Source organism: Syngnathus floridae, chromosome 7 (genome assembly GCF_059516105.1).
Source record: "Syngnathus floridae isolate MCC-2025c chromosome 7, RoL_Sflo_1.0, whole genome shotgun sequence".
Taxonomy (NCBI): Eukaryota; Metazoa; Chordata; class Actinopteri; order Syngnathiformes; family Syngnathidae; genus Syngnathus; species Syngnathus floridae.
This window is the reverse complement of record NC_142419.1, coordinates 6,911,105-6,935,414: the sequence shown is the minus strand read 5'-3', so window position 1 is coordinate 6,935,414 and position 24,310 is coordinate 6,911,105. Positions and strand designations below refer to the sequence as shown.

Genomic DNA, 24,310 nt, shown 5'->3' with positions numbered 1-24,310 from the left:
TGATCAAACCCTTCCTGCCACAGTCCACCCCCGTTTCCTTGTTGACTGCATCACATAGCAACACCCTGACTGATGAAGCAACAGGCTGCCCTTTCACCCAAACTAATTACATAGCCATAACCATTCTCTGCTTTTATTTCTCGATAAATGTGCTACTAACAAAAGCATGCCACCCTCGTGTTATGTAATCGTACACGAAAAGCATGTGGGTGTCTTCTTACTCACTAATTGATGTTTGCACACCAGGGGCTGCTGTGACCTAGACTCTTGTGATCAACAGCTACACAGAATAGATCGAATACCTCATTTTTATTGTCACTTCTCACTTCCAAAGTGTCACCTAGCTCCCCACATTTGTGTGCATGAGAGGTGATTGAAGTCAAAATTCCAAGAGGAGCATACCATGGATGGGATTCTAATTAATTCTTTTGAAAATGTGATCTACAAATTACATTAGCAATATTAAGATTTAATGTCACTAACTAGTCTCATTGTACAGTGAAGAACTATAAAGAATATGATTTTAAAAAATCACAGTGCTACTCTAAAAAATAAAATCAATGATGTGTTTCTTACAATAACAATTACTTTGTACCCAAAATAATAATTAATTATTCTATGAATGCTTTGCGAACAGATCTGCTTGTGACCACAGCATGGTAATCTAAATGTGTGGAAGATTGACAGTATGTACATATATGGAGGGAAAAAAAAATCATCCGTTACTATTTCTCTGCCCTCAACAAGATTAACTTGAGTCCCTCACACATGCAGTATGTGGATTAACAGGCTGAGTGTTGAGATTATCAGAGGTTGTATTATGTCAATAAAGGAGTGCCTATATATTTTGAATTAACATTACAGGCTCTCTCACAAGCAAATTCTTTAAAGTTATCATATAATAAAATAATGCACGACGGATGCTATGACTAAAACAATTAGTCAGTGAATGTGTTAGAGTGAAGGCAGTGCGGAGAAACGGATAAAAAGCGGTGAGTCAATGTGAGCGTATTATGTATTATTGTGATTCCCTTCAGCTCTAATTCCATTACAGCCTACAGGGAGAAGAAATAAACAACATCCCTCAGAGCAAGCGACACATAAAGAGGATAAAAAGAATAACGACAGACCAGCTTGATGGAGTTCAATCGGACAAGAAGAAAAGTGAGAGTGTACCTCTCCGTTAGAGTGATGTCTTGCCGCACAATGTCCGTTCAAATTGCCATTATTGTTTCTGAAATGATCCAAAGCATCAGTTCTGTCCATGAGTTCCTCTCCTCCAGCATCCCTCTCTCCTCCGCCTCCCTCATCTACTAGATTCTCTCCGTTCATTTCCTCCAGTGCGATGCCGAACTGGGCTAGGGTTCGAACCATCTGCAGCATACGAAGCGATGCGTCCGGCTCAGTCGCTTTGATGGAAAGAACAACTTGAGATCACCTTTTTAGCTGCTTTTCACTCGCATCATCTGATTCTTCACTTCCTAAAATCAGCTGGTATTATCCCAACATTACTCACAACAAACACTCCAAAAAAACATCAGTCCTTTGTAAAAATCTTCCAGTCTTGAGTGTGAGTCAAAGTGAGCACCTCGTCACACTGTGACTGCACACTGCACACTCTCAGTAAAGGCGACGAAGTGCACTTCAGCAAGCATGCGTGCTCATCTTCTACTGCATGGGTGATGTAAGCAAGAGATGAGCACAGGTTGATGATGCGTGTGCGTGTGTCAGAGCCGTCCCCCTTGGGTGTGTATATTGAGAGACGCAAGCAGTGAGCACCCAGCTCTGCTGAGCTCAGCCAGACCGGACCAATCCACTCATAAATAATCGATGGAGGCGTGTGAGGAGTGGGAGCCTGGTCGGAGGTGTGCTCTCATCTGACATCACTTCAGCATATGAAGATTGTTAGACCCATGTTCTTTAGTAGTAGGTGATTATTTCCAAAAATGTTTCCTTGCTCCAACATACTTCATTAAAATGATCCGCTCAGTAGCAAGATTTGTGCAAGCCTGATAATGATCCACATTCCTTTTAGCTTAGAAGCTAAGATAGCTTTAATTTTCTATGGAATATGATTAAAAAGTAGAGCTGTAATCTGACCTTGATTATGGAAATTTTTGCACATGGGATATTTCAACTACAGTGATCTCTCGCTTCTTCGCGTTTCATTTATCGCGGCTTCACTACATTGCGAATTTTGTTTTCCAAATTAAAAAAACATTTAAAAGTCAAAATAAAACTTCTAAATTGAGGAAACGTGTCTAACCTTTAGGACAATGTAGTATTGCTCCAAATGTTCATTTACATTCCTTTAGAAGTCCGTTTACGCATTAGCACGATCGCGAATCATCGTTCCGCTAACTCGTTAGCCTGCCCAGTTCTTCTTGTTGGTGACCGTACTTGACGGATTTCACTTATCCGCGGGTGGTTTTTGGAACCAATTATCCATGATAAACGAGGGATTACTGTATTCCCACAAATGTTTAAAGGCTATTTAATATTTGAAAGGTTATGGTTAGAGTCATGGCGACAATTACCGACATTACAATTAAAAATGCAGCCCTGAAAATAAGTCTCATTTTGAAAAACGTGAAATGTTTTTTGTCTTCAGAGGTGTCAGCAAATAAAACAAAGTCGCTTCGGGGTGCATTGGGGCTCTTGTTTCCAGCAGAGATCATACAGCAGTGGCAGGAAAGGACAATTAAAGGTCAAGCTTATGGCAGGAAATTGGCCTTTAATCCTTGTTGCCATTGAAAAAATAGATGGTTTTGAAGCTCAAACATCAAATTTTATTTAGAACTCAGGAATGATTTATTATGGCAACGGCAAAAAAAATTTCATTCCCAATGTTATTTACTATGGGAAATATGATAATTGCAAAAAAATATCACCCTTTACCGACACTAGCATCAATAATATGTATCCATGACAACAGCACTCACATCCTCCACATTTCCTGTTTTTGCAGCATATGTGGTTGCTGGGTGGGGATGAGAAAATACAAGTGGTCAAGTTAGTGGTCAGATTTTTGGCCCAAATTATTTATGCCCTGTCTGAGTGAATTTGTATATTTTGTGATTTTTGTGTGAGGGTGCGTGTGTGTGTGCTGAACTCACATAAGATTGTAAGAAGTTACATATGTGAGTTTAATAAAACAAATATTTGCTATTTTCAATTCATTTAACAATTTGATTCCAAAAAAGTACTTTGTGCATACTGGCATAGCTCATGTTCTACAGTGTAGAATCTACACCTTCTAGCTAAAAACGTGAAAAATACCATTCCATAATGATTTAAAATAATGCAAAATTTATAATTACAAAAATCTCAAAATGTGGCCTTAGTATGATATTAATTTAGACTTTTTGTACTGTCGATTTAGAAATACACGGGAAATAGCATACCAGGTAGCATATGTGTGATAGATCGTGTGGGCTGACTTTACAATCTTCTGATCAGAATATGAATTTCCTACGGGCTCTATAGCAATATTTTTAAATGATTTAACACGTTGGCCCACCCACACGCTGGCTCAATCGGCGAAATGTTGCGAAACCACAGCCGATTTGATGTGCATCATTGCCAACAATATACCACCCCTGCATCCTATATTAGTCATGAGTGAGTCAAAGGAGATGAACATGGAGGTGGATTAATGACACCTGTCAGCACATACACACAGCTTTAAAGAGTGACATTTTTTTCGTACCAGGGCAGGACATGGGTTGAAAGTGGTTTCAGAAATAGATAGTACTGTGTGTCCAGACAAAGGTTGTGTGCGTGTGTGTGTGTGTGTGTGTGTGTGTGTGTGTGTGTGTGTGTGTGTGTTTGTACGTGCCTGCCCAAATATATAAAACAACTCACGCATGCTAGCACACAACATCTGCCCAGGTATGTGATGAGAACTTTGTTTTGCTCTATTTTGGCAGTCATGCATTACCTGCTGCAGAGGCTAATATTTCACAAAGATACACACACACACACACACACACACGCACGTACACACACACACGCACACACACATATGGAAAAAGACATTAAATGAACCATTACAAAAATTGCTAAGCAATGTGACTTGAGGCATGCAAGTGTTGCATATGTGTGTGTGTCACTGCTACGGTGAAATGTTGATGACAGTTAATGCCACAACTAACAACCTGGGCGGTCTGACTAGAACAGTCAAATATATTTTTCATTAAATCCTCTTAATCGTCAAAATAGATGTCAAACAGTGATCCCATCTTTTTGTTTGTTAGGTTTCCCAAAGTTTTAAACCATCTTGTGAATTTCTACTACATTATGGTAATGTCCACAAGGGGGCAGCAGTTATAAAAAGAAAAGGCTTATGTCATGTACATTGTTTATAAGTCTCCATCCCTGTATCAGGGTCAAGTTGCAATCAAAACATTCAATATTGATTCCTTAATTTAGGTGCTAAATTAGAGCTGTTTGTTTTACGCAATAGTGTGGCCTTTAAAAATAAACTGGAAGTAAACAACAAAGCTGTGGTTGTTAATGAAACTGTATCACAACAATTGAGATTGAGAACAGACAGGTAACCAGATAGGCTCATGCTCCCAAGGCTGGCTGGTGTGTGTACAGGCAAGAGATACATGTGCAGTGAAAAGAGCCTTTGTCTTCGATAGGTTTGGACTCTGCACTGGCACACATATTGTAATCCACACAAGACACACAATGGTGATCTGAAGAAGAAGCGTCTTGAACGTGACCTACTAGTAAGATACATGGCACTATACACAAAGAAAACTGCAGGCAGTTTCATATATATTTCATATGGAGCAAAGAAGAAGTACTTTGGCCAGTCTATCGCAGATTAATTTGAGCGAGAGGCGGGGTACACAAAGGACTGGTCGCCATCTGCTAAATAGTCTCTGAGAACATAATGTCTGTTTGTATAAGTGATTTAAAATGTGACATCAAACAATGTTGGCTGAAGTGCAACAAACAGCTTGTTTCAAACTGTGAACGAACGTTTCTGTGTTTGTACAGGATGTTGCATACAAGTTTGAATTTTGACTTGCGTGGCTTCAGTGTAGCACTACTAAGTTGTGCAACGAGATGTTGGTCAGGACTGGGGTCAAATGGGAAAGAGCATGTAATTAAAACAAAACAAAGAAGGTCAATTAAAAACAAGAAGAGGCAAAGAAGGTCCCCATCTGAGCCGCGGTTATAGTCGTTTCCAGAGAAAAGTAAAAACATACAACTGGCTCATAAAGCAAATTTGAAGCTTCATTTTCCCACCACTAAGTCACAGCATGTTCCACTACATTGCCAATGCAAAAACTATTTTAAATCTGTATATTGTGATTATGTAAGCAACAGTGCACCGTTCACAGTCACTCATGTATAATTCAAGGGACACACCAGGAGGAGCCTTTCATCCATTCTTCCATATGAAGTCATACTGCCAGCATGTAATCTGAAATCCCATCACTTCCTGCCCAGCAATGAATCCCACAATGCACTGGGCTCTAGAGATAGTCATCACAGATGAAGTCTCTAACCCCAATACCACTCCGGAAATACCTCCTCTGGGTCACTGTCTCTCCCACCCAGTATTTCTTTTCTAATTCTTCTTCCTTTTCTGTCTGTATGTCCATCTCCATGAATTTCTCAAATTACTAGCATGCCGCCAAAACAAAGATTGAAACAATTTCCTTTCTAAGCTTTTCCTTCCTTAAGAAATAATGCAACTTTGAGGAAGTTGTAAGGTAGAGAGCTTTGACTTCTCAAATGCCACGCTCCCTGACACCTAAAAGTCCAGTGATGTACAATCACCAGTCACAATAAATAAAAACGGCACAATCTATAAAAATGTCAGTATGAAGCAATGCACAACTATATGTGCATTATACATCATGTTTTGTACTTTGTACGATATTACACCTTGGTGGGAAGTTGGAACTATAGTGACAACTATAACCTTTTTACTTTATACCTCTCTTACCCTTTGTTGGCAGCCCTTTTTTTCTCTATTTTCTCTTTTTGCTCTTTACATTCCTGATCCCTCCTAAAGCCTTAAATCCATACATCTTCGTATGTGTGCATGTGTGTAGAGGTTTCCAACAATAAACATAGTATTGTCCTTTGGCTTAGCACAGTCGTGAAAATATAGGGTAGTTACTTTTTTAATTTACCCGAATCTTGGGGTTGCTGCGATTAAGGTTTATGCTGCGATAACATTCCCGGCAGGCAGCCATGGCCTATGCCTCGTTCACGGCATTCTTTGAATACATCTACTTTGAGAAAATCATTCACTTACGGTTACACAGTGTGAAGCTTAACAACTGGTTGGTTGCAGAGCTATTACCATTAACAGGACAAAAGCATTGAGATTAAATAATTCTCCTTAATTCAGCCTCATGCCATGACTTCAGGACAATTCTGTGCTTCCAAATTCCCAAAAGCTGCATGACTGCACCCATGTGCACAAATCAAAGCCCATGAAGGAATGCTTGGATGAATGTGATGTGGAAGAACTTGACTCGCTTAGACCTCAACCACATCACACACTTTTGGGATGAACTAGGGTGGAGATGTCAAGACAGCACTCTCTGAATTTCAGGTCCAAAAGACATCTTTTGGAGGCCGGAAGATGTGGGAATAGATGAGGACAGTTGAGCAGAAAAGAGAAGAAGTAGCTAGACAGCAAGTCCAAGTTCTGTTATTGGTCAGACTGTTACTATGTAACACTGGTTGCCATGGAAACATGTGAATGGAGAACAAAGCATGAATGAGAAAGAGGAGAGAGAGAGAAAAAAGAGAAAAAAAGGGAGCGAGAGAAAAAAAGAGAGGAAGAGAGGAAAAAAGAGAGAAAAAAAGAGAGAGAGAGAGAATGAGAGCGAGAGAGAGATTGAGAGAGAGAGAGCGAGAGAGAGAGAGAGACGTGATGACGTTGAGAGAGCAGTGTTATATCGTTCAAATTCATTCAAATGGGAGTTGTGTCGTGAATATCCAATAACAAGTTAGAAAACAAAAATCCAAATGGATGACTGATCAATGGGTTCCGAGTTTAAGACACATGTGACCAAGATAGGACGTAGGGGTATTATTTTGGGTGCAGAATGATGCTATGAAGTAGATTTTTTGCACAGACTACAAATTGTAGCAACTAGTAAAGTGGTTGTACTACAGTATATATATCGAGATATATGTGACCTTGTGATGATAATATTATACTCCGTATAGCAATTTTAGCCAGTGTTTAAATAACTGATATTTTTAACCCCTGTACACTACGCAATAACTAAGTCACTTCAAAATTAATCAATCAATCCATGTGCAGTGATTGCAGCCGAGATCAAAGTGCTGCCCTCATATTTGCATCAGTTGCTTTTAGATCCAATTTATTGAATATGAATTATGCCCATCCCATTGTGTTAGATGTGTGCAGTCATGGGGTGTGGCCTAGTAAGCGGCAACAAGAGATGGAGTCCATCAGTCTACATGTGAGCTCTGGGTGAATTGGTAGGCTTTCTGTGACTGGTCTCATTTTGCTTTTTTAGGTTTGACTGTCCTGTTCAATTAAGAGCTGCAAGTGTTCCTTGCTCACATTTGATGGCATTACTGTATCTTAATTGCGCTATTTTTTATTTTTTTCTCAGATATCACTCAGAAACATCTATCACTGCTATATGGAAAGAAAGGAGGAGCTCTGTTCCTGTATCTAACCCAAATTCATACCTCAGTTGGAGTCTACCACTACTATACAGAAGTGAAGCCATTACTACAGTCAATAGTCAATCCATATGAACACGTTTAGCCAGAAAAACACAAACTGAACAACAGTAAGTAGCAAAGTGTGAAATTGTGAAATGTCTGTCCCATTATAAAACAATAACTCCCTTGTATTTTCTTAACATCTGAAAAGATAAACTTGATAGGGAAACATTCTAAAGTCAACACTTGGCAAAGTCTTTCAAAATGAGCACAAGCATTTGTGAGCATTGTGCAATGCAAACACTGATGAAGCAAACAGAGGAGGACCTCACTTTACTTTTTCATTACCTCCCAAGAATACAAGCACGCACACACGCACTCTCTCTTGCACTGATCCCGGATCCTCCGAAGATCCATTTATAACTGCTCACATGAGACACTCACATTTCACAACATATACTTGCACACACACAGCGAGGGCGCCACAGGGGGTGCTTTTCTTCATCCTACAAACATTAACAAGTGCGCTGTCAAAATATCCACTCACAGTGTCACAGCGGACTTTGTAACTGGTCGTAAACACAATACAGCGTCGAGCCAAATATTTGCCATTCAGACATTTGCAACTAAATAAACGTGAGAGCCGCTAAGTCATTTTGGAATAAACACAACTATAATTCAACTATTAATTTAGCAGAACAGGAGCAACTCTCGCCGTTGGACATTTTTCAGGTCAAAAAAATGTAATGGGGTCATATTCAGTAATTAATATGAATAAATGGAAAATTGTAGAACGTCAGATTTGCATTGCAACATTGTGCAGTATAATTTTGTCAACTGGGGTTTATTTATTCGAAGTATTGGCATAAGGGTTAACTTATACTTCAATATTGGCTTAGCAATATGAGTGTAGCAAAATTAAAATAACTATATGTATAAAAAGTCCAAGTCCATTTCTTTAATAATCATTCATGTTTCCAACTGATTATTTTAATCATTCCTCAGTTTCCTGTGGAAGGTTTCTGGAAAGTTGCAAGAAATTTATAGGAACCTTTCCACCCCTTGTTCAGTATTGTTGGTTTCCCACCAGAAGCTCATGTTGCCAAACACTGACATCAGCTGCAACGGTGCACAACACGGCGGTTAATAATAAGCAAACCAAAACCACTGATAGCTTTTTAAAAAAATAATAATAATAATAAAAATATGTGGTGTCGTTAAGGTTGCTGTGCAAAAAGATTTGGAAATAAAGCACACAACTTATCACGAGATACTAGCCAAATCATGAGGAAATGGGAAAAAGCTATACTGTGCTTTTAGTTTAGATTAAAGCTATTTTATTTTCATATAGCTATGTGAGCAGTGTGACCTAATATGTTGTATTTAAACAGGGCAGCAAAAGGACGTTTAGTTAAAGTGTACCCCTTAGCAACGCCAGGGACGCAAAAAAAAGCTTTGTGCTGGGATATTTCTCCAAAAAGAGGCGGTGCGTACTCCATACTGACAGTTTGGCCTTACAAGTGATTAGAAAGTGTTTTTTGGGGGTTTTTTTTGGTTAGAACAGCATAATAAGACAGTTGACTCAAATGGAAAATGACTAAAGAAGAAAGAGATGCCAAAGAACTTTAGGAGAGCAAAATAAGTGGATAAAAGTATGAGAGGAGACCCCCCCCCCCTGTTTAAACCATGCACTCACTCTCTCCTTATATGGCAGTATTGCATGTGTGTGCGTTATGTGTGGATGCGCGTGTGGCTGTGGGCTCAGTCCCGGTGTTGCTTAAAGAGGCAGTGATTAGATCAGAGAATGCACGCTCACTAAACTCCTACTAAAGTCTCTTACTTCATGAAACCAATTTAGCGCATTCGATAATAGTCCTGAATTACCGGAAAACTCATTATTGAGGAAGTTAATTTTAGACCCCAGAAATTTTACACTCCACCTAATATAATGATGAATATTTTTGGCTGCAAGACATTAAAAAAAGGTCTAGTAAATATTAGCAAGGATGAAAAGAGACGATGAGAGGTGAAGATATGGATGATCTTTTTGGGGAGGTTGACTTGTTAAAAAGAATCATAACGCCTCTGAATGGATGTAATCATCCAAAAATCTTTTCCTCTTCATTTCCCATAATTCTCTTCCTTTTGGCTGTTGTGTGCTTCCAGAATGTTCTGGCTTACAACCAGATAACTGGAATGCAGGATTCCACATCCATTGGCACACACACACAGCCAGAAAAATAGTAATAAAGAATTACTTTTTTCCCCCGTATCTATTAAATGTTCACTTGCTTAACATTTAATTGTAATCGTGTTTCACGTCTTCTTTGCCTTAAGGACAACATTCGGGACAGCTAAATTGATAGATCACTGTACTAAACTGAGGACGCCACACTGTACCTGGTCTTGCCTGCTTTTGGGAAAGAGGCGTGGCCGTCCAGATCAGTAACAGCATCTCCCGGTACAAAAAACATCCCCGATCCCTTATCTTGTCATTTTCATTACCCTGCCACATCCACATGGAAGGACAAGTTTGTTTTTCTGGAGAAGACAACATTCCCAGGCCACTTCTATTCCTCTTCCTATTAATAGAGCTTGTGTAACACACACACGCACGCACACACAAACACGCACAAACAGATGCAGACAAAAAGTTACAAGCAACTCTCTCAAGTCTTAACCTTCATGTTTAAAACAAGTTTCAAAGTGTGGTAGAACAAAAATTAAGTAAGCCAAGTCTGCACTAGATTTCAGTCAAGGCATCACTTGGGGCAAGACAAGTAATATAGTCTTATAAAATTTTAGACTTAATCAACAAAATGTGCATTCCTCTTTTGTCCTTTACTTAACTTCCATCACTCATTAGAATCGCTCAAACAGTCTATAGTGAAGCACAAGACAATTGTCCTCTTTGTTGTGAGAAAGTGAGAAGAGAGCAGACAGGCAGATTCTGTGTTGTTGTTTCTGCCAGAGACAGAAAAATAATTTTCTTTCAAAAACAAAAATGGAAAAAGGCGAATCAAGAGTCGCCAGGTTGTGTTTTGAATCTCAGTCAAGTCGAGTCTCATGAGTTGCAAGTCATAGTCAAGAGCTGTCTTTCATACGTTTTAAGCTAAGTATGTCACAAGTCCAAAAATTGCTGAATCAAATCTGACTTGAGTCAAGTCACATGACTCGAGTCCCCCACCGCCGGTTCCTAAAAGCACACAGGTGGTTGCCTCATGCAACACCACCGAAAGACAAAGATAGAGTATTGTCCGCTCCAGTTGAGCCTTAAGCCTGATTAATGTATTGTGCTTGGCTTTCCCATGTTCACCTTCTCTCATGCTGACCCGCAGCTCATGCGCTTCCTCGGTAGCTGCTTTCACACTCCAACTGGGATTTATTGTGCTTTTCAGACAGAACCAGCCAAAGGACACCACCATGTCCAAATTGTGCAGAAATGTATGGCTGACCTTATAAGATATTTAAATTCATGGTTACGTCAACAAGACAGCTCTGGTATTATGCTGGAAGCTTCCTTAACGGACTTCAACACATTTCATCCCATATCTGTGACTTACTTACAGACGTCCAGGGAAAAGTTAAGAAAGTGCCTGTTTTCAACTTTTTCGACAATTTACTATGAGCTAAGAATCTGCATGCCATTACATCATCAAACCTGTAATAGGATGTGCCCCAACAAGGCATTTTATTGTTATGAGCAGCCATGATTACCTGGCCAAATGCTTGGATAGTTTGCTCACAATCTTTTGCTATGGGGCTGATTGTATTTAGGTCTGACCATGCTTTGCCAAGCACACGCAAGGACCCAGACACACACATGCGTGCGTACGCGCAGTCCAGGGAGTCTTTTATCGCTGGAGGGCTGTTCACTCTTCCAATGAAATCCAGATGTGGGCTCGGGGAAGGATAAAAATAGAGAGAGGTGGGGGGACAAAGAAAGACAAAAGGAGCAGATGGGGTCAGAAGGAAAATAGGACATGAAGACAGAAAGCCAGACATGTTGAGAGACGGAAGTTAAGTGATGTAAGGTAGGCGATGAGCTCACAAACACGCTAATGGAGTGAAAAGTTCTGGAAAGAATGCCAATTTATTTTGTTGTCCTTAACATCCTCTCTCTCGCCTTGCTCAAACAGAAACACTAGATGCTGTGATGTCATTACATTCCGACAGCCACATACACACACATGCACTTGCACGTGCACACAACCGCGGTTGTCACGGGTGACCAAACTAACACATTAAAGTAGTGGCATGTTTGGTGTCTAAAAATAAGACTCACCCTTTTTCTTAAGAAAAATAGGCAACTATTTTCACTCTATGCATGTGTGTATGTGTGTGTGCCTCCCCTAAACCACTTCCTGCCCTACCCTCTCGATGAAGACAATTATGGCTCTTGCGAGGGATAGGAGGAGAAATGGCTCCTTAAAAGGCAGAATCTGTGCAGTTTTCTACTTCTGCGCTCATTTTAAGGAGCTTTAGCCAATCTGGCATGTCATATACATTCAAAAACAACCAAGTATTACGTTCAGAGCAATATTGAATCAATACTACTTTGGGCCATTGGAAAAACAACAGTGACAAGCAGCTATAAGGGTTACAAACAAGTTGGATTTAAAGCAAGCACGCAATGACAAAAACACGTTTTCAATCAATCCTGTCCCTTGATTGGGAAAACTAAGGTCCTCGACTAAAAAAATGACACCCTAGTAACGCTATATTGCTCAAGAACTACTTATGAAAGTAATATTAGCATTAGCTAAGATTAACCCAACCCAAGAATAACTCGACTTACTATCCAAAAAGCAAACATTAAAAAAAAATAAAATAAACATCCAAAGTTGATTCTTGGGTTGCTTAGTGAGCTAAAGTCTCAAGAGATAAGCAATAGTCTTTTGACATTTGTTCAAGTCTTGAGTGATGTCACACATAATTTGGGCCTAGTTTCACCAAAGTTGTGGTCCAAAATAGCACGATAAATACTATGAAACAAATTTGTTTGAGATTCATTTTACAATTGGAAAAGTAAACAATTGGAAGGGTATTTGCTTTTACTTCATTTGAGGTTCTTCAGCCTCGGGTTTGAACCTCAATCTTACCACAGGTATGTTTTGATTCTGCTGCTTTTAATCTGACTGGATCGCTTAGCAACATTTGACATTGACATTCAGTTGAATGGCATCTCCTTAGGAACATAACACAAAAACCTGAATAATTTCCCCACTCCTTGGACAATAACAGTTGAAAACCACACAATGCAAACGCCAGCTGGTAAATCAGATTTTCGTCGAGGGAAAAAAGGTGGAGGCCTTGTTGAAAATAAGAAGGCCATTGAAGAGTGAAGAAGTACTACATTGTTTGAGCAAAGACTGACTGGATAACACACACAAGCCCTCCCACATCACCCCGCAGCTGACATTGGGTGATGGGAGCTTTCTTTGGGACCATCAAACTATTTTTTCCTGGGCAAATCTGCAGACAATATGCAGACATCATCATTAAACTTCGCAAAGTCAAAAACATGTCACTTTTGTTTCACAAAAATATGCATCAGGAAGAACAGAAAAAGTTCAAGAGGAAAATGAGGCAACATGTAAATCACTTAAATGAATGTTAAAACAAAAATTGTCAGCCACAGTTTCTCACCCTTTCAATCACACCCACACACGTGACCTCAGACAATTTTTTCTCTCTGTGAAGTTAAGGTCAGCATTCCTTCAGGCTGACTCACACTTCAATGAAGACTCATCCTGGGATCAAATGTTTTATCCAAGTAAGTAACAGTCAGGAAGCTGAAACCTCCGCAAAGCCCAGTGGAGACGTAAAATGAATGAAATGACTCCAAGTTTCACAAGGACTGCGCCAAGACGACACTAACAGGATAACATTCATTCGTTCATCACGTGAATCGGAACTTTGACGTCTCCATGCTGTATCTCGCACACACACATACACATACAGACACACCACCTGCCTGGGATGCTGCTTTAAGCTCTGCTGCTCTCCATTCACTTTCCTCTTCTCCCTGCGCTTTGATCCGTGATCCCAGCAGCCATTCCTGTACGGCACTGCGAGACTTCCAGCGTCTCCCGTTCCCATTTTCACGTATATTTCTCAACTGGCAGCTTGAGCATGATCCAAAGCGGCGCACTGATGCCATAGGAGTGAGGACAAGCGGGTGACAGGGGGAGTCGGAGGAAAGAATTAGGGAAGGAGGACGGCATATTTATTTCTACAGTCATATTTGAACTGGATGACAAAAGACAAGAAATGGACAGAAGGGTGCAGTCAACCCACAGAATGTGAGAGTGTGTGTGAGTGGATGCATGACGTTAACCACCCTACAATGATGCTACAGTTGGACTATTGAATGAATGACGTAGTCAACAAAATACGTTTACATAATATTATCATTAATCCTGCATATGAATTCGGCAAAAGCACAGAATCACCAACATTGTATCTGGTAAGGGGGGGTGGGTTTCTCCGTATCGGATTCAATTTAAAGCTATGTCGGTACAAAAAAAAAATAAATAAATAAAAAAAAATATATATATATATATATTTTTTTTATTATATATATATATATATATATATATATATATATATATATATATATATATACACACACACACACACACAAAATAGTATATATATATAAAATAGTATATATAAATATATATAGTGCGAGAGCAAGAGAGAGAAAGAATGAAAATGAATAACATCAGCCATACTCTAGTATGGCTGATGACAAAGGTTTACTATGCCCAGTCTCCCCATTAATATAAAAGCCAAGAAAAATTGGATTGCATATAATTCACACAAACACACCTTTTGTTATGTAGTGTATGCTAAAAAAACAGTATGTGCTGAGAAAGCAGCTGGAGAGCTGGAAAATGCTGTTTCAGAGGAGACTTTCCTCACATAGCGAAGCGCTCTGTAATTACACAGGGTGGATCCACACACTGAGCCAGTTAGTGCAAGACTGGCCAGAGGAAAGCTACTAGGACAGACACATGATGAGGGCATGCCAATATTATTCAAATGTTCAAAGGGCTGAACCTCCCCTGACTTTACGCTGGCAAGGCTTGAGTAAAATGTCCAAATTCTTAGAAGGGGGCAGTCCTTAGAAGGGAAAGTTCATAAAAGCATATTCCAACTGTCACCAACCAAAGGCCGTTCTCCCACGGACATTTTGCCTCGCTTTGAGAAACCAGATTTAAATGCATGGCAGTAGGCTTTGCAGGTCACATGACCTGTTATTATACTCACTAGAACTCATGATGGACCTAACTACAACAAATGACAGGTTGTATGAATTGCTGGTATTTTTTATTTATTGCAACTGATAGTTCATCTGTATTTTGATCAATAAGGTCCTCAGTGAGCTGTGATTCAATTCCATCAAAAAGATACACGCTTGCTTTTTTTCTTAAGAGTAAAAATTAAAAGTAGCTTATCTCACTAGTTGGCTGCAATATAGCTAATAACTATACCAACAAAAGAATGATCTGATTAGGAACAGACTGAAAAGCTCAGGGTCAAAAATCTAGAGAAATCATTTCATCCTGCCAACCCAAAGGAACTTGCCATGACATCATCATTGTGAAAATATTTTTTAGGAAAATTTAGGGAAAAAAATGCACAGTGTGCATCTTCTCATCTGCTGGCTCCTTGGGAAAGTCGCCATCATCCCATCGAATTTGCCATTTCAAACAACCGAGTAAGTGCCATGTAACAATTTCACTGTCCGATGGAACAGTTATGATAGAATCCCACCCGACAATAAGTAGAAACCTGACACGGAAAAATCATGAATGACTTGTGTTGTCTGTATGATTTAGAACATTGCTGTTGGATCAGATTCCAGATGCTGGAATCGAATAAAAGCACATCAGACGGTAAGTGGGTGCTGTAGCTGCCCTGGTATGTAGCCTCCTTGGTTTCAAAATACCATTGCCCAATTGTAAAGACATGGCATCGCTCCAATTCTCCATTTAACACGCATTCTTCATGCTAAGTAAGAATGTATATACTTGTACTGTACATCCACAAGAGTTGAAAAGATTTATACACAAATCTACAAGAGAGATAGAAAGCCGAAAGTAGTGTGCCTTCCAACCAACGAGTTCACTAAAAATAGCAGCTAATACGCAATCCAACAAACAGACCAATGAAGTTGATCAATGCTAGTAAAACCTTTTCACTACGACAACTTGTGGAGGGAGGGAAACACATCAACCAAGAGAAGAGGCATTTGCTTCATTCTGGGTGGTCTGATAAAACAGAAAGTCTATCCTGAACTCAAAGAAATAAACACACTACCTTTAGAGCTCGATGTGGACCTCAGTTTCTTCTTCTCCTCATGACCTCACTCTTCATTAGTACCACAACCAGCATCACGACATACGTGCCTTCAGATTACAAACTGTGGTTGGAATGAATGATGATGTCTACGATGTCCTTATTCCAATGCCACTGGAAGGACTGACAAGTTGACACATACTTTTAGGTTAGAAGTACACCATATTTTGTACTAAATCTTCTATCTGTCACAGTGGTCATTAGGATATTCCTTTTGACCAGACCCCGTTGCTGTGGATCAGTAGAGATGGGTGTAATTGTGTGTAATCACGCTTCATTGCCTCACCCCCTCCTCTCATTCTCTTCCGTCATGGTTTCACTCTTCAGCAATCTGTCAGTTTGAATCTCCATTCTTTTAGCCAGATTTTTTTTCCCCTCTGACACCCCCCCCCCCCCCCCCCCCCCCCTGTCCCCAGCTCTCTACCTGATATTTTGGCTTGGTTTGCTTACACCAAGACAAATGATCTCACTTCACTGCTATGTTCCAGAAAGAGGGGGAGAGAAAAGGAAGAATCTTAACAACATAACCAATGAGGTAAGGATAGGAGGTTGGAATGAAAGGCTGAACTAAAATCATTTGCTAAGGAATAAACAACTAAAAAAGATTAGAAGAGGTGGAAATACAAGCAAAAAAAAGCAGCTAGAGACTGAAAAAATACCTCAAGTCATCACAATCAACAAAGAACTTTTTTTCTCCCTTAATGGTCTTCTTTCAAAAACTGTATCTTGTCTGTATTCTACTATAGCTTTAGCAATTATAGCGATCTTCCTTGAGTTATTGTTACATTCAGTCCCTTACGCACGCACACATATGCACACAAACACAAGCTGCAGAAAAGCAGCAGTGCAGTGCTTTAAAAAGCAACATGTTAGGAAGAAGGCACTGATATATTCCAGACTAAAAATATGCACACGGAGAAGACACACAAAGTAGCAGGACACGGTACTTTGAACACACAGACGCACACAGACGCACGCACGCACGCACGCACGCACACACGCACACACGCGCACGCACGCACACACACACACACACACACACACACACACACACACACACACACACACACACACACACACACACAATGTGCTCCCGCCAGCCAGTAGTAATGGACATCATCAAACACTTCTGTAACCACAACAACTTCCTATTTTCCTAAATCCATTTCCTGCAGGCCGAGGTCACTCACCAGCTACTGCTTCGGTCACTACGGCAACAACATTGGATGAGGAAAGCAACCAAAGAAAACAGACAGCAAGTGCTGACTATTCCACCCCCACCCCCGTAAAAATCCAGACACTTAAATATACACTCCTTAGATACTTCAGTTACAATTTACGTAAAGCCAATTGAAGAATTGCTCTGAACACCTTTGTGGCATTACATAACAAGAGAAATACTGTTCATTTTTGTATTGGCATCCAGTATGGCTGAGCATCTTTACACTGTAAGATATGATAAAAGCATTTAGCATTGAAATACAAAAAAACTATTCTCTGAGTGGTACTGAACTGCTCATTGAGTCCTCTCTCATTGAGTCCATTGAGTCATATGATAAAAGCATTTAGCATTGAAATACAAAAAACTATTCTCTGAGTGGTACTGAACTGCTTATTGAGTCCTCTCTTTCTCTTTGGCTGGCTAGAATCCACACTGGAGGGAACAAATAAAGACGAGCAGACACATGCACTTGACTGTCTTGGCCTGCTTCTTAATGCCGTCCTTCTGACATTTGTTTAATCAAACCAATAACATCCTCTGATGTTTGTTGAACACATCTCAGACCGTAATGGTAATGGTAGTCTAGCAAATGCACTCTTCCACAAACCATATGGCACGTAATTCACGACGATACAACTTGCCAAAAGTACATGCACACTTGTAAGCTGTAAGTGTAAGAAAGCACCAAATGTTCCAGATAACATTACGGACTGTTCAAACGCATTTATGTGACAAATAATGTGTAATTCCTCTGTGGTCAAAATACCGAACTGTAATTAATTTCCACTCTTCTATGTGAGAGGTTGTTGTCAAAGCATGCCAGATACTCAAACTCCAAAATGGTTTTTGAATATGAAGGTGTATGTCAAAGCTATACTACAACAAGAACAATTAAATAAATATGAACTTACCACTCTAGGCTTGGTCCTCTGGGTGGCTGATGTAGACGGAGCATGGTCCAAACCCTTCTGTGATACAGCTCCTGTAGTTTGACTGGCGAAGATCTCGCTGGCCCCATCCCGAGTCCCAGGGAGAGGCCCTGGACCGTCTGTGTCTCTTTCGGGGGTGCTAAGATGGGTCACATCCTCCAGAGATGGAAGCTTGTCTCCTGGGATTTTACTCAGGGCTGTAGAACCTCCCGTAGGTTGGTGTGAGAGACTGCTCCCTTCCTTGAAAGGCTGTGGTCGTGGTGGTGGTGAGATGGGTATAAACGTGGCAGGCTCGCTGGCATGTCTTACATGTTTAGTTCTGGTCTTTGGTCTGGATGAAGGAAGAGGAGGAGTGAGCGCAGATTCATCACGGTGACCATGTTGCTCATCTAGTTCTGGAGGCTCAAAGGGGTCTTCATGAGAAAAAAATTGAGCCAATCTGTTTGGGCGCTTTCTCGGGGATCGTCGAATTGCTCTGGGAGATAAAGCTTCAGCAAGCTTGAGGTCAAAATTAAACCTTCTTGTCTCCTCTGCTTTCTTTTGTCCACCTTGATCTACAACAATGTTTTCGCGGGCTGGATTGACAGTCTCCTTGATATCAGTATTGCTATTTCCATGGTGACAATCATTTAACTGTGTGGTTAAGTCCTCTTTAGGCTGCACCTCTACATCCCACGCTTTTTCTTTATGCTTGTTTAGGATTGGCTCGCTGCTGGACGGTGGGATCGCGCCTGACTGATCCAGCTCATTGATTGGTCTAGCGCTGGCAAACTGAGCTTTAAACTGAGAGTCATTATGGGAAAGCAAAGATGTATCACTACGTCGACTGGGGTCACTAAATGATTTCTTCTTGGGAGCTTTGCCATTTCCATGATCGTCATTCATCAGTCTGTCCATGGCTCTTGGCTCAGCTACAATGCTCCTGATCACGCCACCGTAGTCGCCAACGACCTCTTCCCAAAGTCCGCCATCACTGTATCCAGACAAGTCACTCGCCACACTTCCCTGGTATTCTGATAAGGTGGGTATAGAAGGGGTCTCTGGCGGACCTCCACCTTTGAGCGCAAGCGATCCTAAAAGGTTGCTGTCAACAGAAGAAAAATGTTCTTCCTCTGCCACAGAAGAGCGTCTCTGAGGCATAGGATCACTTAGGGAGCGATAGACTGTTGACTCTCCATTCGCATCAGCGGCGGTCGTTGAGTCTGCAGTACTGTTACTAACCTCTGAGGGTGCGTTAATGTTACCAGGAGGGGAGAACTTGCGTCTTCGACGAACAGTACTTGGAGTCGCAGGTGCTTCAAGGCCTCCCGGAGTACCAGTCGATGCCTGCAGTACAGCGCTGCTCTGGTTGGTTGCATCATTGGAAGTGTCGACACAGTTGTCTTCCAGACAGGAGGAGTGAGGCAAGGAGGGAGGTATGCTGATTTCATTCAGCCGATTCGTACAGCCAGTGTTGTTCTCCATCATTTCCTCTCTTTCCTTCTTAAGCCCTTTCTCTTCATGGAGCGCTGATTGTTTCCATATGGTGACAGGCTGCCCTAGTACATCCCGAGCAACGCATGACCCCAAATTAACCCCTCCTGACCCCAAGAAAACCCTCTCAGAGGGGTCACTGGGGCCAATCTCTGGCTCTGTTACAATCCCTTCATCTGTTAAACTAGACTCGTGGCCTGAAAGTTCATCCACAGAGCGGTCATAGCACACACTTTCTTCCGAATCCCCTTTCTGTAACGTCCTCGCCGTCTCTCTGTTCTGTCTCTGCACCTTCTTCTGGTAGTCTGTATCCCTACTGTTTAGCTTCTCCAGCTGCATACTTTGTCCATCCCTCTCTCTCTTCTCCCTCTCCCCAATCTCGCTCTCCCTCTCATGTTTATCTTTTCCCGGTGTGGTCTTAAACTCAGCCCCTTGGTTTGTTTCTACCTCACCTTCAGTACTCATTACTTTAGTCTTCTCTTCATCTTTTTTGGTGATTGTAAAACATTCATCTTCAAAATCATTCACACGTTTCATATCAATATCATCATCTTCTCTGGTGCTCATCTGGCAGATATCCTGAATAACCTGCCTAGCTTCCTGCACATACCTTTCTTGCAATGGTGTGGGCACCACTTCCTTGTCGTCGTCATCATATCCATAATCCAACAACCTTGGTCCACTTCCAAGCCTAAAGTCACCTCCATCGCTTTCTACTTCCCTGTCTGATAGGGACAACCTGGCTCCAGTCTTGTCTCTACTCAGGTCTAACTGTTGCTCTGAGGTGCTTCTTTTTGTTGTACCTCCTGCCAGGTAACAACGTGCGGTTGTCGGGGATTTACCAGAATACGTGAAGGATTTTGCACGCCGCAGAGTTGCTGTCAAGTCTTTTAGGGACAAGCGACGACCAGAGGGTAATAAGGTCCCAATGTGACTCTGTGGCCCCAATCCGCATTTTTCTTTCTCATTAGTTTTCCGCACCTTCAGCTCTGATAAGTCTGATTTCAAAAAATTTAGCATGCTCATTGTTTCTGTTGTGATATCAGGATTGGACTTGGATATTCCATTTTTAACATCTGCCTCATCCCCTCCTGCTGTTTGCTGTAATCTCACAGCCTCAGTTAATTGACCTTCTCTCGCAAGGACCACAGAGGTGGAAGTGACTGTGGGCACAATCTTGGAGCGAGTCCAGACTTGGGTACGAGGAAAATTATCCCCGTGTCCAAAGCTAGGGGAACGGTACATGGTAGAATTCCCATAGTATGTTTTACTCAGCATAGAAGAAGAGGCATGTCTGGCAGAGTTGTCCCCACCAGTGTTCAAAATCTTGTTTGTTCCACGGTTGGTGCAGCTAGCTTGGTCCTCCACCTTCAATGTCTCAGTGCTGGAATATCGACTGCTATAACGGGAGCCAAAAGAGGGGATGTTGACCTTTGATACTCGAGACACACCGGGAAGTGTTGTAGATGCCGCTACTGCAGGTGAAGAGATGCGCTCCCATTGCTGCTGCACCCTGGCTCTGTTACTCTGAAAATTTGGTTCTCTTGCAGAGTGGCTCCGTGATACTCTTGGCAGTAGCTCTCCTCCTGTGGCATGGCGAGGCCTATCCAAATGCTCCATGGTCAGAGAGGGCTCGCTGTCGCTGTCGTCTGATTCGCCATCACGATCGTTATAATCATCACGGCCTGTCGCGAAAGCACCGCCACAGAACCGCTTCTTCTTTCTCAGAGAGCGGCGTCGCACAGCCTCCCTACTGGATGGTCCTAAAGAACCAGGACTCTCTTCTTCACTGCCAGAAGACCGACCAAAGCCCTTTGCACTCCACCGGCCATTTTTAGTGCGTAACAAATAACTGTCACCTCGCTCTGTGGTGCCCCTCTCTCCTCCACTGAGGCCAACAAAAGGATGAGAGGGGCCACTCCAGCCTCCTCTTTTTCTCCTGATATGCTCCTCCTCTTCATCTCCAGAGCTAAACTTCCAGCGGGAACTTCGAAGAGAGTCAACTCTGGCAGGGGCTGAGGAGGGATCTACAGTCGAGGAGGTATTGGCTTTATCTGGAGCTGGAGCACGGAGGGGGAATAAAGGGGGAGAGGCAGGAGCTGTAGAGGAGCTATGTGAGGAATGTAAACTATCCCTCGCCAGCCCGACCCCCTGACTAACCCTTCTCTCCCTCACTCTCGGCTCCTGAAGGAAGGAGGCACAGAAGGAGGCGTCCTGGTTGACCAAACCGCTCTGAGAAGTAGTAGCAGAGGTCTGAAGGTCATCGTGGGGGTCAGGGGTGACCTCGATCAGTGTGGGAGTTTTAGGGTAAGCCTCTGCCTCAGAGCTGGGGCTGTGAGATCTGAATGGAGATGAGCTACTTTTTTGATCACGGCAAACCTGAGAACAACTATGAATGCTATTACAATAACTTGATGTCTTCTCACCAAGTGCATACTGCTGCTCGTAGATGTTGGAATGCAAGTCCATAGTGTCACAAAGTGTCTGTTTGACAGCAGTGCTGTTTGGGCTCTGTCCTTCACCTAAGCTCGCCTCGGACGAACATGGACTTCTGGCTTCATTAGATGAAGTGAAGGGAAGTTTGCTGCTTTTATCCAAAAGGGGGCAACGTTCGGGTTTACTTTGCTGGCCTAAATCACATTTACTAGCCTGATTTAAAGTCTGCACTTGCTTTTGTCTCTCATCAAAAAGTTGTCTGATTTTGGTCACACTGGGCCATTTATCAGAATGCAATGAAATAAATTCATTGCAATGCGTAGATAGGTAAGTTCTGTGAGCTTTACAAGTTCCACGAATCGTGACGTCCTCTTCATCATTGATAATACAAGTTTTTCGGGGATCAGATGCGCAAGAAGATTCTTTCTTACCAGTGTTGTCGTTCGTTGTTACTGCACAAGTCCGCCTTTTACTTCTCTCAGAGTCCGACCCAGACACAGAGTCCGTGCTGGAGTTAAACTTTTGCACTTTGTCCAAAAAAGACTTGTTGTCCGGGAAGAATGTTGCAACGCCGTCCTGGTGCAATGACAGCCGAGACAGAGAACTGCTCCTCCTGGAGGCTCTGACGCGGGGAAGTGTGCTGCCCCTACGCGACACCGCTGCAAGGTCTCCCGGCCAGGCGTTGTGGGTCCTCTCGGAGCCTCCTCCTCCCCCACTTCTACCACTGCAGCTGAATTTCTCGGTGAGCTGGCGGATAGAGGGAGAAATGGAGGAGAGAGGGGCGGAGGAGGCTTTCTTTGGCTCTGCGGTCTCGGTGGTTGTGGTGGCAGAGATTTTGGAAACTTTGCTTGACGCACTGACATGACGCTCTTCTGCCCCGCTAGGCTCCAGAGGAAGAGAGCCACCGGCTGCCTCCAAATCCTCACTTTTGTCGGCGCCCCACGAGTTCTTAAAAGAGACGCTGCGGTACACCGGTGCACTCCTCTTGTGTCTCTCTGCCATTGTTCATAGTTGTCTTTGTTGTGTCATGCTGCACGCTGCATCCTTTTTGAATAGAAATCCATTTGCATCTCGCAGCCTACAGGAAACAACTTTGATCCAATTCTGAAAAAAAACTCCGTTGTTGTTAAAACGCACATGTTGGCGATTCCATAGTCGAACTTTTTTATGCTCACCAACGCTTAATTGTTGGCTAAACGTGTGCCCATTAAGATGGTCACCCTTGCATCTCTGCTCTTTCCCTGAAACTGTTTGTGGATCCCTATTTAGGCATTATTTGGATTTCCGTGACTTGTGTTGTTTTTTGTACATGTTAATGCCTGAGATAGGGCAAAAGGGAGTGGGCGGGACTAGGGGATAGGGGCTGTCATAACCCCCTCGGGGATAGAGAGGAAACCCCCCCACGCCCCCACCCAACTAACTATTTTTGATAAGAAGGGACTAGATGTACTGCAGTAACCGCAGAAGCATTGCGCTAATTGGCAGGACAAAGCCAACACTGTCCATTTTTTGCTTCAATCAACAGTAAATCCGTGCATCTCTTTTGTGCACCACTCCAGGTAAACATATCTGCAGCTCAAAGATGATTGTGTTAAATTGGCAGCCTTCACAATCCCTTTTCACTCCTCCACAATAAGGCCTCTGTGGTACTCCCCATAAAGTTGTCTACTTTACGCAGTGTTTTGTTCTGAAGGGGAATTTACACAGTGCCACCTGGTTAACTAGGGCTATATGGACCTCTACAGGCTAATCTTGAGCATGACAGAGAGATTTATAAAATGAGCTCATCAGATCATGTATAACAACAAAGTACAATTGTGTGTAAAGTATGGGGAATGGTTCTATTGTAAAGTTATATTAGTTTGCGTAACTCTTCTAATTTTACAAATCAATTAATCTACCGTTTAGCGAAACAAACACATTAAAAAACGAATAGCTGCAGTTCTCTGTGCCTTCTAATGTATGGCTCTCATAAATTCCCTTCTGCTTACAGCTGTCCAATCCAATTTTTAAAAAAAAAATGCTCATAAGAAATAAAAAATCCAAGTGACAGGTTTAACCAGTGCGCCAGTATCCCCAAAAACTTTTCACAAATAAAACAATAGCATCATATTTAACTCCCTTAAAACAAAAATAGAATTCTATTGTTGATGCTAGCTCAAGGTTATTCCATGTTATATATATAGGTTGTTTTGGCACTGTT

General features: G+C 41.9%; 1 protein-coding gene across 1 annotated transcript in view; it reads right to left on the bottom strand.

Moving 5' to 3' along the window:
* The window catches only part of arhgef17 (Rho guanine nucleotide exchange factor (GEF) 17), a 40,093-nt gene extending 16,685 nt beyond the window's left edge, over window positions 1-23,408 (bottom strand). Inside the window, exon 1 of the mRNA XM_088380855.1 lies at window positions 18,181-23,408. Coding sequence (XP_088236981.1) covers window positions 18,181-23,109 — 4,929 coding nt within the window. The 5' untranslated portion in view covers window positions 23,110-23,408. The remainder of the gene's footprint in view (window positions 1-18,180) is intronic.
* Between the last annotated feature and the right edge of the window lie 902 nt (window positions 23,409-24,310).